Source organism: Gopherus evgoodei, chromosome 1 (assembly GCF_007399415.2).
Source record: "Gopherus evgoodei ecotype Sinaloan lineage chromosome 1, rGopEvg1_v1.p, whole genome shotgun sequence".
Lineage (NCBI taxonomy): Eukaryota > Metazoa > Chordata > Testudines > Testudinidae > Gopherus > Gopherus evgoodei.
The window spans coordinates 110,818,589-110,834,843 of NC_044322.1; the positions used below are offsets into that span (position 1 = coordinate 110,818,589).

The following is a 16,255-nucleotide window of genomic DNA, read 5'->3' on the forward strand; positions in this document are numbered from 1 at the left end:
CACTAAAATATATGTGCAAACATGACATGTCTTAAATTGCTCATGCTTCATGGGCATAGGTGCTGACTTCCCTTCTTTCCTGTGGGTGCTTGAGCCCCCCCACCCCCATTCCAACCTCTTCCCCAAAGTCACTGTCCCAACTCTGTCCCCTCCCTGCCTCTATTGCAGTTCCTTCTCCAAATCCCAACTCCGCCTCTTCCTTGCCTCCTTCCCTGCTCCTCACATTTCTGCTCCTCCCCCTCCTGGACCATGCTAACGCTGCCAAACAGCTGTTTGGCGGTGTCTGGGAGGTAGGCAGAGGAGCAGGACATGGTGTGCTCAGGGATGGAGGAGGTGGGGTGGGGATGAGGGGAGCTTGGCTGCCAGTGGGTGCAGAGCACCCACTAATTTGTCCCCTTGGGAGCTTCAGCCCCAGAGTACCCACGGAGTCAGTACTTATGCTCATGGGAGTTTAGGAGAGTAGAGTTTGTGATCCAAATGTGGGGTCATTTGAGCAAGTGGTTCCTGAGATACAGCCTCTCCCCCAACCCCTAGCATTCCATAAAGCTCACAGGTTTTAGCAACTTTGAAGTTTGAAACCCACTGTATGCAGAGATCTGGGCATTAATTGTTAAGATTTTATTTTGGAGAAATGTAATCTGAGTGTACAGAAGAGTACTCAGAAGACTCTCTGAAACTATTTAAAAAAAAATAAATTATACTTCTTTGAGGTGTGTCCCTGTGGGTGCTCCACTTTGGGTGTCTTGGCACCCTGCACTTGTAATCTTAGATTTGTAGTAGCAGTGTCCTCGTTGTCCACACATGCTCAGCAGCCATCTCCAAGTGGCTACTTGGTGTGCACAGCCAACCATCCCCCAGTTTCTTCTTTACTGCCTTTAGCTTATCGGAGCAACAGCAGCTCCTCTCTAACTTCAGATAGGAAAAACAGAAAATATTAAGCTAATAGCAGTAGCCTATCCATTTTGTTCTTTATAGACCCTATGTTTTATTTTTATTGTGTTTACCTTTCCCTCACCCTGCTGCGTCGGCAGTTCCTGGCTTGAAAAACAACACAAGAGAAAAATAACGGGCTTATCCTGTTTCACTCTCCAAAACAAGTACTCTCTCAGGCGTGCCCAGCTCTCCTGGCTTTAAATTGTGCCTGACCTGCAGACTTTCTATACCTATTTCTGATGGCCACGCACGGTATGTCCTCTGCCTTGGTGAGACACACATTGCTCAAAAGTGTCCACATGGCAAGAAATTAACTGCTGGGACAAAGAAGGCCAGGGATCTTCAGTGGAAAGTCCTGATTATGGAGAAATCCCTCAAGCCAGCCTCCGTTGAGGGATTTCAGGATGACTCCTGGCCAATGGTCGCCAGTGTCAGTGTCTGACTGGGTTCTACCTCTAAAACTGCTGCTAGTGAGCCTGCTCCCAAAAAGTCTAATAAAAAACAGTCTCACTCTTCCCCCCAACAAGATTAGCCAAAAAGAAAGTGATCTTCCAGTGGAAAGTCTGCCACAGTACCGAGTGTATCAAACCACGAGGCATCAGGAATGTCCAGTACCAAGATTTCCCGATGAGCTATGGACCCGGTGCAGGCAAGGTATGCACCCTAAAGCAAAACCTCCCATCTCAGCACTGATGGAGCTGAAGCAAACCTCGTCACTGAGTAGTGCAGTGGCACCACCTGCTGCACCTGCACCACACAGCAAATGATCGGCACTGACGGCTCGTGCTGTAATTCATAGTCAGAGCACACTGCTGACACCAGGAACTCCTCTATTCAGTACCAATGGTACCTCAGCGAGGCCGGGACCAATCAGAATGACAACTCTCTGTGGCTCAGCACCTCTCCTCTCCAGTAATGAGGAGGAAGAGGATGAGGGAGGCATATATACCTATCGCCACTCCTCCCTTAAACTGGGACCCTCTCATCACCAACCACCTGCGGAACTGTGTGGCTGGCAGACTCAACACTGACTACCGCCTCCTATTTCTCTTCCACCAAATTGGCCTTATTGGTACCCATGGGCTATTTATAGGGCCCAGAACCTCAGGCCTTCAACCCACCAAGATCCAGAACAACACAGTCTCCTTTGCCAATGTGCCAAGCACTCTCTGAGGCACAGTATTAAGAGGCTGAAGAGCCTCAGGATGCACCTGAAGGTGATACGCTGCCACCCACACATTTTATCTTCATCACTGGACGAAACAATAACGCCCTCACTCCCCATGGTGAGAGATTATTTTCCAGGATCTCTTTAAAAGGGTAGCCAAATCCCTGGATATTTCATTATCAGAACTACCAGAAACCCAACATAGTCACAGATGTACTTCAGGCGTCCTCAACAGCAAAAATATGGCAGCATTAATAGGCAGCTCTAATGGACTCTGCAAAGACAATCTGGCAGACACCCACCAGCGCAATAGCCCCTCCCTCTTGCAGGACAAAAAATATTATGTTCCAGCTAAAGGGGCTGAGTTTCTATTTACCTACCCCACACCAAATTCACTTGTGGTCGAGATGGTCAATCAAAGGGGAAAACAACATCAGTCCAAAACCACTCCTTAGGATAAGGAGAGGAAAAGACTGGACCTTTTCCGGCGGAAAGCCTATTCTTCTGCTACATTACAATTCCACATAGCAAACTACTCGGCCCTGCTGGCCAAAAACGCACACAACCTCTTTTCTAAAATGTCAACCTTTATTGAGCATCTACCAGATGACAAGCAAACATTTCTGAAGGGTCTCTCGTTGCCAGGATAGCCCTCCAGTCCTCCCTCGGCTCTGTAGACATGGCAGCATGATCTATCTCAATATCTGTAGTCATGTGCCGGGCATCCTGGCTCCATTTCTCCGAGTTCCCAAGGGAGGTTCAATCCACCGTCGAGGGACCTGCCCTTTGAGGGCCAAAAATTGTTTGCACAAAGCAACAACGTGTCCTTATACACTTTTTAAAAGACTCCTGAGCCACCTTGAAAATTCTGGGCATCTATGTACCTACAAACAAAAAGAAACAAGACAGGTTTTACAACCAAAGATTCCAGCTGCCCCATACTTCTTGCCTCAAAGACACTACGACCAAGGTGAAAGCAGAGACAGACAAGATGCCGGCAGAATCAAGATCAGTCTTCCACGTCTCACCCATCCACCTCCAGACAATCATTTTGAAGGTGTGGTTGAGAGCATGAGACCTCTTTTACTTTGGGAGCTAGATCCTGTCTCCAAACCATTCAGAGACCACCTGTCACCCTATTACCCAGCCTCGAACAACATCACTATGGACAAATGGGTGCTGGAAATCATCCAGAAGGGTTTCTCCATCTCCTTTATTTCTATTCCACCTATCCACCACACTTCCCCGTCCCTCTTAAAGGACCCCTCACCCCTTACAGCAGGAAGTAAATCATTTTGTTCAATTAGGTGCCATTGAACCCGTACCAGCTCAACACATAGGGAAAGGGTTTTACTCCCATTACTATCTTACTTAGAATAAGATTGGCAGGTGGAAACCTATGCTGGACTTATGAAAGCTCAACAAATTCATGAGAACAGAATGTTTCAAAATGGTGACTATCTACAATAATTCTGGCCTTCTACCTTTAAGATGCTTATTTTCACATTCCCTAGGGTGAATCTCAGGAATCTTCTGTGTGTCAGGTGAATGGTAAGCAGCATTTCCAATACAGAGTGTTAACCTTTGGCCTGTTAACCGCCCCAAGGGTCTTTTCCAAAGTTCTAGCTATCGTCGCAGTTCACCTTTGCAGACAGTGATTTTTTCCATACATAGACAACTTTTCTACAAGCAACAGCAGAACAGACAGCACTGAATGCCACTCACACCACGATAACCTGGTTCACGCACCTTGGGTTACAAATAAATCATCAGATATCCACAATAGTTCTTGCCCAACAGTTAGAATTTATAGGAGCTCACCTGAGCTGTCTTGCAGCAATAGCAAGGTTACCCCAACGCAGTTTCCTCACCGTAATCTGTCTAATCGCAACAGTGATGGACAGTCCACAAATATCCTCCAGAACATGCTTACAACTCTTGGAGCACATGGCTGCAGCAACGTTTGTTTTAAAATATGACCGGCTTCACATGAGAAACCTACAAGCCTGGCTCCAAACTGTCTTATATACCACACAGACATTCTCTCAACTCACTGGTCATGACTCCCTGCAGGGCAAAGGACTCACTCACATGGTGGGCACAATCAGAGAACATTTGTTAAAGTGTCCCCTTTCAACAGAAAGATCTAACCATAACGATCACGACAGATGCTTCCCTTGTGGGTTGGGGGGCACACTTATGCGACAATACCATCCAGGGTCGCTGGTCCCCAGCAGAGTCCAATCTCGACATCAATATACTGGAGCTAAGGACAGTCGAAAATGCACGTCAGCATTTTTTCTTCCCTTGATTCAGAACAAAGCCATCAAGATTGTCACAGACAATACAGCATGCATGTTCTATATAAACTGCCAAGGGGGAGCTCAGTCATACCCCCTCTGTTCAGAGGCAAAACATCTCTGAAACTGGTGCATCACCAATAACATAGACATTTTGGCATCCTGTGTACCAAGATGTCAGAACACAACAGCGGACCAATTAAGCAGGGACTTCTCTCCAACATATGAGTGGGTGATAGATACTGGAACCCTAACAACCATATTCCAGCTATAGGGGTTCCCCACTATAGACCTATTTGCAACAGTTCAAAATACCAAATGCCCACAGTACTGCTCCCAAGCCTGGCTGGGAGACCACTCCCTGGGAGACACTCTCCTTGTAAAGTGGGAAGCCCCACTGTTGTATGCATTCCCTCTGATCCCACTACTGGGTCAGGTCATTCACAAGATCAAACAGGACAAATCCAGGGTCGCTTACATTGCACCCACATGGCCCAGGCAAACATGATTCCCATGCCTGAGACAGATGGCAGTGGAACCACCCTGAATTCTTCCTTTAGTACCTCACCTGCTGACATAGGATGCTGGACGTGTCTGCCATCCTCACCTTGCAGTCCTTCGTCTCGGGGCCTGCTACTACGTGGCTAATGGGGGCTGAGAAGGACTGTTCCAAGGAAGTGAAAGACATACTATTGAACAGCCATAGACTGAGCACAAGAAAGACACATACATAAGTGGAAACGATTCTGCACTTGGTGTCAGGACAAACAAATTGTTCCACAGTCATCCCCGTTACCCAGAATCCTTGACTGCATATTAACACTTAAGAAATTGGGTCTATCCACCAGCTCACTCAGAATGCATCTCTCTGCCGTCATCTTCTTCCATGACAAAGTGGACAGAATCACTATCTTCACTCATCCCTTGACCCCCGCTGTGGAATCTCAGATTTGTGCTTTACAGTCTCATGGGCAAATTGTTTGAACCCCTTGCAATTTGTTCCTTGTTGCACTTGTCTGTGAAGATGGCCTTCCTCATTTCTATCACGTCAGCAAGACGAGTGGGAGAAGTAGGTGCCCTAATGGCACACCCACCTTATGCTACTTTCTTTACGGACAAAGTGGTCCTAAGGCCACACTCTAAGTTCCTACCTAAAGTTGCCTGCCCATTTCATTGAAATCAATCCATGTGCTTACCTGTATTTTTCCTGAAGCCACATGCTGACAACAGGGAGACCGCCTTTCACATGCTAGACATCTTCGGAGTGCTAGCTTTCTACCTAGAAAGAGCAAAAGCATTCAGAAAATCATCCCACTTCTTCGTGTCTACAACTGAACATTCAAAGGGTCAAACAGTCTTGAAACGGAGACTATCCAAAAGGATATCTGACTGTATCCATTTGTGTTACCAAAACAGCAATCTGTCAGCTCCATCGCGAGTCTACACACACTCCACCAGAGCGTTATCTGCATTTGTGGCCTTTCTCAATAATGTGTCCATCATGGACATTTGCAAAGCTGCTACCTGGGCATCTGGCCACAGCTTTACTAAACACTGTGCTTTAGAACAACAGTCAGCTACAGACGCTCAGTTTGGTTTCATGGTGTTATCCACCTTAAATAAACCAACTCTGAAGCCCCTCCCCTCCGCTGAAGGGCATTGCTCAACAGTCACCTAACTTGGAGCACCCACACTCCTCGAAGAAGAGAAAGTTACTCACCTTATGCAGTAACTGAGGTTCTTCGAGATGGTGGTCCCTGTGGGTGCTCCACTACCTCACACCCCTTTCCTCCCCTCTACTTCAGAGTTCCACGTTGATGTTCTGGGGTAGAGAATGAACTGAGGGACAGTTGGCTGTACATGCCAAGTAGCCACTCAGAATGGTACAAGACCAACCGTGGCACTGCTACTACAAATCTCCAATTACAAGCGCAGGGCGCCAAAACACCTAAAGTGGAGCACCCATAAGGACAACCATCTCAAAGAACCTCAGTTAGTGCACAAGGTGAGTAACCTTATGTGAATGCTCACTGGGAGGATGAAGGCAGGGGTGATTGGGGTGCAAGAGTATTTGGTAATAGGGGATGAAGGGTTTTGGGTCTGCAGTGAAGGATGGGGGTATTATGGGAAGGGGAGTAAATGGAAAATGTGTGCTGGGAAGGGAAGAGGGGGGTTGGGGAACTCAGGTAAGAGGGAAGGTGATAGGGATTAGGAAGAACTGGAGAGGTTGAAGAACATGAGGGATATCTGAAGAATTTGGCTATTTAGGAGTAAGAAGGCCCTGTCAGCCCTACATTTTCCAATTCCCATGTGCGTGCTGGGATCTGGTGGAGCCCTACCCCTCTGCAGGGGTCTGAGTCCCTCTCCTGCTTATTGTGTGTTCTGGAATCTGGGGTGACCCTGTTCTTCTTGGAGTATCTAAACCCCTTTTTCCTATCCTTTCATGTGAGCTGGCATCTGAGATGGAGAGAATGAAGGTAACACAAATTTAAATATCTGAAATTTAGAAAATGAACAGTGAAGATGCGTATTGCCCCTGTGTGGGACGGGAGGCTGGCCAGTGTATGGGAGGGAGGGAGCCCCATTTGGAGGAGGGGCAGTCTGGATGCCTTGGATCATGGCTGGGGAAGCCTGGCTGAAGCAGGGAGCTAGGTGCCCAACTCAGTGTGTAGCTCAGGCTACATAACCAAGATAGTGTGCAACCTTCCAGGATTCTGCTGCCTGTAATACATATACCTAGCAGCATAGGGCAGAAAGACTGCAGGGATCAGCATTTTACATGTGAATGGCTTCTGCATTGCCGTCTAAAGTCTTAATGGGAAATGAAGGGCAGGGAGAGCTGGAAATGTTGGCAGGGGGGGATACATGTTGTGGGGAACATTGGGTAGGGGAGAGAGACACCACTTTTCTCTCACACACTTAAGGTTACTGTAACAACCATATACTACAACAGTCAAGGTTTTGTCACGTACACCACAGATAAGATTTCTCTCACCAGCCTTGTTAGTAGCTACATATTTGCAAACATTTCAAAGTATGACCATTATCCCTACTCTGCTGGAGGGGTAGAGGAGCACTGAGGAATCGCACAGGAGCTGAGTGGACTAGTGGAAAGACCACTGAACTGAAACTGTTCTCAGCTCTGCCACTGGTATGCTGAGTGACCTTGGGTAAGTCACTTCACCTCTCTGTGCCTCAGTTTCCAATCTGTAACATGGGGATAATGATGGAAAGTTCTTTATCTATTAAAAGCACTATATAAAAGCTAAGTTTTTTATTAACTATCCCCAGTAGCATATCAACTGCAAACCTAGGTGAGAACTACAGTTGTCTAAGTGACCCCTATCTCTGCCAACAAACATTTTTGTTCAAAAAACTAAGAAATTACTTTGTTAATGCAGAGTTCAGCTAATACAGATGCATCCCAATCTAGTACAAGATAAGATGGCCTGACAAAATAATGAATATGAATGTTTTGTCCAAGATACCAGGAATAAAGGGCAGTAATAAACATATCATGAAATACCTAAGGTGGTGTGTTAGTTGTTTATGTACCTATGTCTTAATCTATAAATGATGGGCTCTTCACCTTAATTCTTTGTGTGGCCTGGAGGACAGCAGAAATTCTCACTACTGACTGAGCTTTTTCTTGCAATAGGGCACTCGTGTTAGCATACCTGTAATCACAGATCCAAGGGGGCTAGGACTGTGCCTTGATGACAGTAAATCTGGCCATTGCCATTAAATCGTGCCTACGTTCTTTCATTATAAGTAACATGGAAGTTTGCTGAACAAACATCTGCTGCTAATAATAGTCAAGGACAGAGGCTCTGGACAGATTGAACAGTGTTATTAAGGCAATGATGTTCTGGTCTTCAGTATTTAACAACACCGGGTGACACTATTGAAGCTGCTGTGCAGCGGTGGACAGTGCACTAAAAGAAAACACACACAAGCCAACTGACGACAACTTCCATTCTGCCTTTTCATTGTATTGGACAGGTGCTTCTGGTCCTTGTCCTTTGCTCAAGCATGGAGCTCACTACCCCAACAAAATACCACACTTGTAACATTTAATAACCATTTCATACCCATTTACAGTCCCTTCACACTTGCACGCATAATATTACCTAAACCTATAATTTCCACTACTCACTATTAAATCCACAGATTGCTGTCTCACCCACCTCAACGCTGGCATCCAAGGCAAGAAGACCCTGCTGCCCTGCTACTGACACAATCTACACAATTCTCTGTTGAAATGATGTAGATTGGAAGCTCAAGGTACACTTGCAATTCTCTTTTTTGATAACATAAATGGGAGACAGACCCAGATCTCCTCCTATCATAATCACAGCTCTTCCAAGCTGCTCCAACTTACTCCTTTACCGTTTGATGCAGCTATAACATAGTGAATGCAGCTGGAGTGCATGCACAGATGATTCCGAGTGACTATTGCCAGCTAAATGCCTTTTGCCATTTAGTTAGGTAAGAGAGAGTTTTAGGGGTACACTTCCATTTCAGACCCATACCTCTTCATGGGCAAGAAGTGATCTTTGTACAAACCCCCCCACTCACCCAGATAACAAACGAACGAACGAAAAAACCCTTTGTTCTTGCTACAGTTGTGGGAGTGTAGCCAAGGATCCCCAGCTTTAAAAGCTGCATCAAGTGCCACAAACTCTTCCTGCTCAGATTACCACACTTATCTACTGCCTGGAGGAAACCCACATCCCTTCCAGGTGCAGTGTGCAGGATATTCCTGAATAGGACCAAACGGTCGAGAGGAGTTTCAACTGAGGTTCCTCATGGAGAAGTCCACAAAGGCAGGAACACCTGTACATCATCCTGAAGAAGATAGGAGTGGCACCTCTTTTTGGTCCCAGGTTCTATGATCTTCAGTGCTAAGAGACTTTGTAAAATAAAGCCAGGACAGATGGGAGAAGGGAGATAAGTGTTCCCACAAGGACAAGAGGGAAGTTTCCAGCTTCAGGCCCTCTAAGAGGAGGCAGAAATCCCCATACTATACTGAATCATTGGGAACGTCATACTCTGGAGTGGAACTAGGACAAGAGAACTGTACTTCCAGTGCTGAGATTGGTACTCAACACCAAAATCTGTCATGTCAGCGCTGCCAGGTCTGGCACCCCGTTGGTGACTCGGCTTACAGAAACAACTCCATTTGACTCCACCTTGTTTCTCGACTCCAAATGACATCTTTGTGCTCCAAGAACTGGATTCATCATTACTTTCCGACCCCAGTGCCCAGTATTGAGACTTCAGCCAGTACTGAACTCCCTGTGGTACCTCTCTCTGGTCCCCACTCGAAGACAGAGACAGACTGTTGCTGGTACCAAGGAGTGGATGCAGATTATCACCGTGTTCTTCAGCACTGAGGCTTCACCTACTGAATCCAGGCCTCAAATTCTTGGTGTTGAAAGAGCATTATGGCAGACACCCATCCCTGGGCTATATACCCCAAGGGGTCCTTGCATGATTTGAGCCTAAATGGAATATTGGGAGTCTCCAGGGTATCTCACCACTCCCATTTGAGAGAGTACTCTCCCTGCTTCTCCTGTTACCCAGCACCATGGTCTTGCACCAGGGAGGTATGATATTCTACAATAATAATATTGGGGAGCTCCAGGGAGGAAGAGCATCAGCTTCTTAAAGATATGCAACTATTTAATTCCAGGAGTTATGTAAGAAGGTTCCAGACTCACTAGAAACCCCACTAAAAGAGATTCAGGAAGCCCAGTCCAGACTACTGGACATCCTTCATAGGTCTAAGTAGTGTGGTGCCTCCTATTAAGGAGACCGTCCTTGAATCCACCAAAATACTTTGGTAGGTGTGTGCTCTGGTTCCACTAGTAAGTAGGTTCAAAAGTATATTTCATACCTGTGAAAAGGTTGGGAGTACCTATTACATCTCCCACCTCCCAACTCATTGGTGGTGTTCAGCAGCCACTGAGTGTAGCAGACAGAAATAAGTCAGGTCTACTCAGAATGGGAAAGAGACTTGACCTCTGGGAGACAGGTGTATTCCTTGGCGCCTCTGCAGTTTTGCATTTGAAACTGTCAAAGGTTGATGGCCAAGTACAATTTTTCCATGTTTGGCAAATTAGCTGTCTTCGCTGATAAGGTGCCTCAGGCTGTTGAGGCCTGTTCCAGGCCCAGACTGACAAGGAAAAGCAGGTGACAAGATCGGCCCTTCAGATAACCTAAGTCATGGCAGCTAGATCTGTGCGATTACTATGGTAATGAAAACGCTCATCATGGCTCACCTCCTTGAGAATACTGAAGGAATCAGAATAGAATATCAGGGTTGGAAGAGACCTCAGGAGATCATCTAGTCCAACCCCCTTCTCAAAGCAGGACTAATCCCCAGCCAGATTTTTACCCCAGTTCCCTAAATGGCCCCCTCAAGGATTGAATTCACAACCCTGGGTTTAGCAGGCCAGTGCTCAAACCACTGAGTTATCCCTCCCCCGAAGTACAAACAGGTGGAGGACCTTCCATTTGAGCATGATCAGCTGTTCAGTGTGAAGTTGGATGAGTCTCTTCACTCATTGAAAGACTCCCAAGCTACACTTTGATCATGGGCAATTAAAGGAAAACCCAGTAAGCTGAAGTTTAAGTGACCAGTCCCGCCAGCTTTTTCTCACCAGCAACAGCATGAACTGCCATGCAAGCATCAAAGGATGCACAGAAGGCTGCCCAGGGGCAACCTTTACATTCCATCCAGCACTTCGATGGGATCTCTTGAGAGCTGTGCATCAACTGTCTCAGCACACCTGATAAACCCTTCTGGTATTTCTCCTCCTTTTGCAGGCCAACTTGCCAATTTCCTGTCTGCCTGGACGCAAATCACAATGGACAGATGGATGCTAGAAGTCATCTCTTCAGGATATACCATCCGGTTCTGGGTGCCATTCAGTTTCTCCACTTCCACCGAACGTTTTGATCATGGGTGCATCCCACTTAGTTTGGGGAGCACTTGTGGAAGAGCAGGTTGTTTAAGGGAAGTATCAGGAGTCTATGCTTCACATCCTGTTGAAACTGAGAGGAGTCGGACTGGCCTGCAAGCAATTCCTCCCTCACATTTGTGGCAAGTCAGTCCACGGTTGTTGGACAGCATAATGGCAGTTTATTATATCAACAAGCAGATAGGAGCAGCTCTGCACAGAGACTGTAGCCCTTTGGAACTGGTGCAATCTCATGCAGATTACCCTGACTGATGTCCATTTATCTGGCATCCAGAACACTCTGAACTACTCTTAAAGCAAACATTTCTCCACAGAATGATATTGGGATCACTGTACGGGGAGTTGCTCTCCCATCCATCCAACCCCCGTGCATCTGGACCTCCTATACCCAGAAACCCCCTAGCCCTCTATACCCGAACCCCACCCCACTGAACCTTAACACCTCCAATTGAAGCCCCCCGCACCCAGACCCTCTGCCTCCAGACTCCCAACCCTGCATCCAGATGACCCCCACTCAGCTCCCTGCACTTAACTCCCCACCCGCTGCACCACCCTGAGCCCCAACCACTTTTTCACCTGGAAGGCCCTGCAGAGTCTCATTGCTCCTGCACTTTGAACCTCTCCCACCCATGAGAGCCTCTGTGCATTCAGATTCCCCCCACGCACCTAGATCCCCCACTGAGCTGCTTACAGAATCCTCTCACCTCATACCTGGATCCTGCCACACTGATCCACACTTGGATCCTGTTTGGTTGAGCCTGCCTGCCCCACACCTGGTGTGCCTGGCGCAGAAGACAAGGGCCCTAGGTGGTTTCTGGGGCAGGCCAACGCATTGTGCTGTCAGGGTAGGGTGCAGCCTCATCACTGAGTCCTTGTCTTTAGAGTGAGGGGTGGGGAGGCTGCAGGGTGATCTCACATCTTTGTGCAGCCAGTGACCTGTGTTCTCGACTGCTATGCTGGAACCTCTGCATTTATTGGCAAATAAAATTTGCAGAGTTTTAAAATATTGTGCTCAGAATTTTTATTTTTTTGACATGGAATGCCCTCAGGAGTAATCTCTCTACGAAAGTAGCATTTTTGGTCACTATCATGTCGGCCAGAAAAATTGGGGAGTTAAGGGTGCTCATGGCAGATCTCCTTTATACAATTTTCCACAAAAGATATGGTAACTATGAAACTTCATCCAAAGGTTGTCCCAAAGGTGTATTCTATGGCAATTAATAGACATTAACCAAAGTGTCGACTTACTGGTCTGCTGCCCTAAACATCAGTCTAGCAGGGAACTGGTGTGTCACTCACTGGATGTACATAGGACTCTTGCCTTTTAGCTGTAAAGGACTACATCACTTTGAAAGTCTCTTAGGCTCTTTATATCACTTGCAGAATGAATGAAAGGAGAGGCCATTTCCTCCCAGGGGCTGTCAAAATAGATTTTAGGATGCATCATACTTTGCTACATGATGAACAGTGTCCCTCTTGAAGGCAGTGTAAGAGCACATTTGACTAATGCTCAGAAAGCATTGGTAGCTTCCCTTGAGACATCCTATTACTGATGTCTGCTGAGCAGCAACTTGGAGTTCTATACGCATAGTTCTAGACGCTATGCACTGGTGCAAGTAGCTGCCCGTGGTTCTGCTTTGGGCAGCCGGTTGTGCAATCTGTTGCATTATAGTGCCCCATGCGCCCTCCTAATTGAAAGAGACACTTCTTGTGAATCATGTGGAGTACCCTATACATAGGGACAATCGCTCAAAGAATATGGGTTAGTCATCTTGTAGTAACTTGAGTTCTTCAACATGTGTAGTCCCTATGTGTAGTGTACTACTCAACCTTCGCCTTCACTGCCTGGTTTCCCCCAGTGTGAATAGCAGTACAGAAGGAACTAAGAGGGCAGTGGTCCAGCACCGCCCTTTAGCCACTGTATGAGGAGAGCGAGGGTACATGCACACACCAGACAGACATGGCTTGGGCAAAATCTCCGGTCCTGGGCTTATGGAGCGCATGCGCAACCTGAAGTGCACCACGTAGAGGAACAACACATCTCGAGGAATTAAAGTTACCACAACATGAGTAACTCATCCTTTTAGTTTTATTAATAATAATTTTTGTTGTGGAGGAAAACTTAAGGCAATATTGCGTTGATTCAATTACAAATGTGAAACATCTGGTAACTGCAAATGTCATTACTGGTTGATTATTTTTTGTTGCCATGATTGTTACTTCCACCACCTGAGAAGAAAGTCTCAATTTGTAGCATCCAGATAGGAAGTATGTTGTTGCATTTTGGAGTCTGATAGTTCTCTGCAGCTCTCTGATTTCCTTATCCCCTCCAATAGTGGCATTTTGGGTGTGGTGCTTGAGGAAATGTCTGTGTGAGTGAATATATTTTTCAGAGTTGGAAGACCTCTTTTTCCACTTTCTCTCTCTCTCTCCTCTCCCCACCCCCAGGCTGCAATCAGGGGGAATATTTTGATTGTTTATGCAATTATATTCATTTTAGACATCTGCTTGGGCATAATTTTAAAGCCTGCCTGAATTTGACTAGACCATCGCCAATCTGAACCCTAGCCCAAATGTGTTGAGTTGTTTTCATACCTGATCCAAATACAAATAGTTGGTTCTGTCAGGTTTGTGTCAGATTGCAAAGGTCTGTTCACCAACCCAGACTCCATTTTCTTAACTTTATTTCCTTCAGTGGAACTGGGGGGGGGGGGGGGACAAACTACCCACCCTGCTCCAGCTCAGTGAGTCAGTTCCCCACTCCTTTGGGCCACTGCTTCATCCTTAGGTTTTGGCCTGGCTGCTCCCCACATCCTGTATCTGTCGTCTGTCTCCAGCCATCTTCTGCGCTTGGGGCTGGTGTGGTGACAGCTGAATGCCCCATTCCAGCCAGCCACCATCACTTCACTGCTAGGTCTGTGCTGTGGAGTGAGTGTGCTGAAAAGTCTCAACATTTCTCATTCTGCGGTGTACAAATGCAGGAAGGTGTCAGTGTTGGGCAGGAGCGGGGTACACAACCATCGCTGCACCAAAGCCACAAGCAGAGGAGGTTATCAGAGACTACCAGACCTGAGCCAAAAAGTGTCAAGCTGTCTTCAGTTCAACCTGAACCCAACACTTGTTGTCAGGTCCCACTGAGTTTGAGTCAGGTTGTCTGTATGTGGTATTGTTGAATGTATTTTAAAGTATATACTTTTTTGTTTTACAGAAATGGCTCAGGGATCAATCAGCAGTGTATATGTAACAGCATCATCAGGTTCCACTTCAGATGTCACTAGATTTTCTGCCAGGTAAGTTAATACATAAATTAGCTTTAGCCTGTATTCCATGAGCTTTTGTGTCACTAGTTTGGCTTCAGCCACATGGTAAACCAGGTGTATCAGATTTTTTTTTTTTAAGGTAGTTCTGAGTTGTTGTTTTTGCTGTAATTACTGGTATTTCTTACCAGTGCCCATCTACCTCTTGGTGAGCAAATGGACCATCACTTAAAGTAGTACGGCAACTACCTCCTTTTGACATCTTCATATAAGTGAATTATGGTTAATATGTGATGAGCTAAGCAGTAACCTGTCAGAAAACATGGGGAAATAAATTAGCTAGACTAGGATTAGTATAGAATAGTTTAGGTTTTAAGTTTAGGGAAGGACTTTTTTAGCGTCACAAAGATACTATCTGGGCAGGATTCTTGTTTGATCATGGCTTCCTAGCATGAGGTAGGAAGAACTTAATTTCTTTGCTCATTGACAGCAACAGTAGTGGTCAGTTACCCTCTATATGCACCACTGTAACCATTTATCCACTCTGAGCTTGCCCATTTCCCCTTCTCCTTCTTGCTCATTTTATGAATATTAGCTTAGTTTTTGCTGCCTCTTGCTGCAGACATGCTATATTTAAGACACCTGTGCAAGAGCTCTAGGTGGCCTTACATTTAATCTTATAATAGCAGTATTTAAAAAGCAAATATTGAAAAGGGACAAATTAACTCAACATAACCAGCCAGTGAATTAGCTACAAAAGTGTCATTTCTAACCCCCATTGTCTCGAAGATCATCTGTTCAGCCTTCTCCAAAAACTGTATCAAATACTATAAATGGCTTTTGTTGCACGCACAAAAGGTCACCAGACCCGAGTTGTTTTGGATGAAGGAGGGTGAGGGGAGCAAGTTCCAGAGTTCCTTGACTATTTTCGTACCTTGATGTCCTTCTGCCTACAGGGACCAACCTGAACTGCCCATGGCACCCCCTCACCAACACGCATACCCTATAACTCTCTCCCTCCCTCTCTTACGGTATGGGATGGACCAGCATCATTGCAATCCCCAGGTTGTGAATCTTTCTTTCAGGACATGTCTTAATTCACTTGCTTCCTACTAGCTGAAAATCTTGTGTTGATGGGATACCTTTCGACAGGGGAAAATTTAAATCCGTGATTCTTTTTCTCTGAAGATACCATTCTGGCAGCTTTCCGTCTCTGTCAACTTCAGAGTTTGAAAGGGGAACTGTTTGTGGGCATGGTACCTGGCTTTATTGCTCTGTCACATTAAAGCACTAAGTTTTGAAGTAGTTTTGTTAGTGGATGGGCTTATTTTTCTTTTACTGCATGTTGAAGTCAGGACTGGACAGTTCCAATAGAAATTATTAAACTTTGGGATGATTCAGATAATCCAGGAAGTTTTTGGAAAGTGTAGGGGACAATTTTCTGATGCAAGTGCTGGAGGAACCAACTAGGGGCAAAGCTCTTCTTGACCTGCTGCTCAAAAACAGGGAAGAATTAGTAGGGGAAGCAAAAATGGATGGGAACCTGGGAGGCAGTGACCATGAGTTGGGCGAGTTCAGGATCCTGACATAAAGAAGAAAAGAGAGCAGCAG

General features: G+C 46.1%; 1 protein-coding gene across 2 annotated transcripts in view; it reads left to right on the forward strand.

The window, feature by feature from the left end:
- TFDP1 (transcription factor Dp-1) overlaps nt 1-16,255 on the forward strand; it is a 137,855-nt gene that overhangs the window by 105,857 nt on the left and 15,743 nt on the right. For both annotated transcript variants that reach the window (XM_030569085.1, XM_030569097.1), the window contains exon 11: nt 14,596-14,677. In XM_030569085.1, coding sequence (XP_030424945.1) covers nt 14,596-14,677 — 82 coding nt within the window. The remainder of the gene's footprint in view (nt 1-14,595; nt 14,678-16,255) is intronic.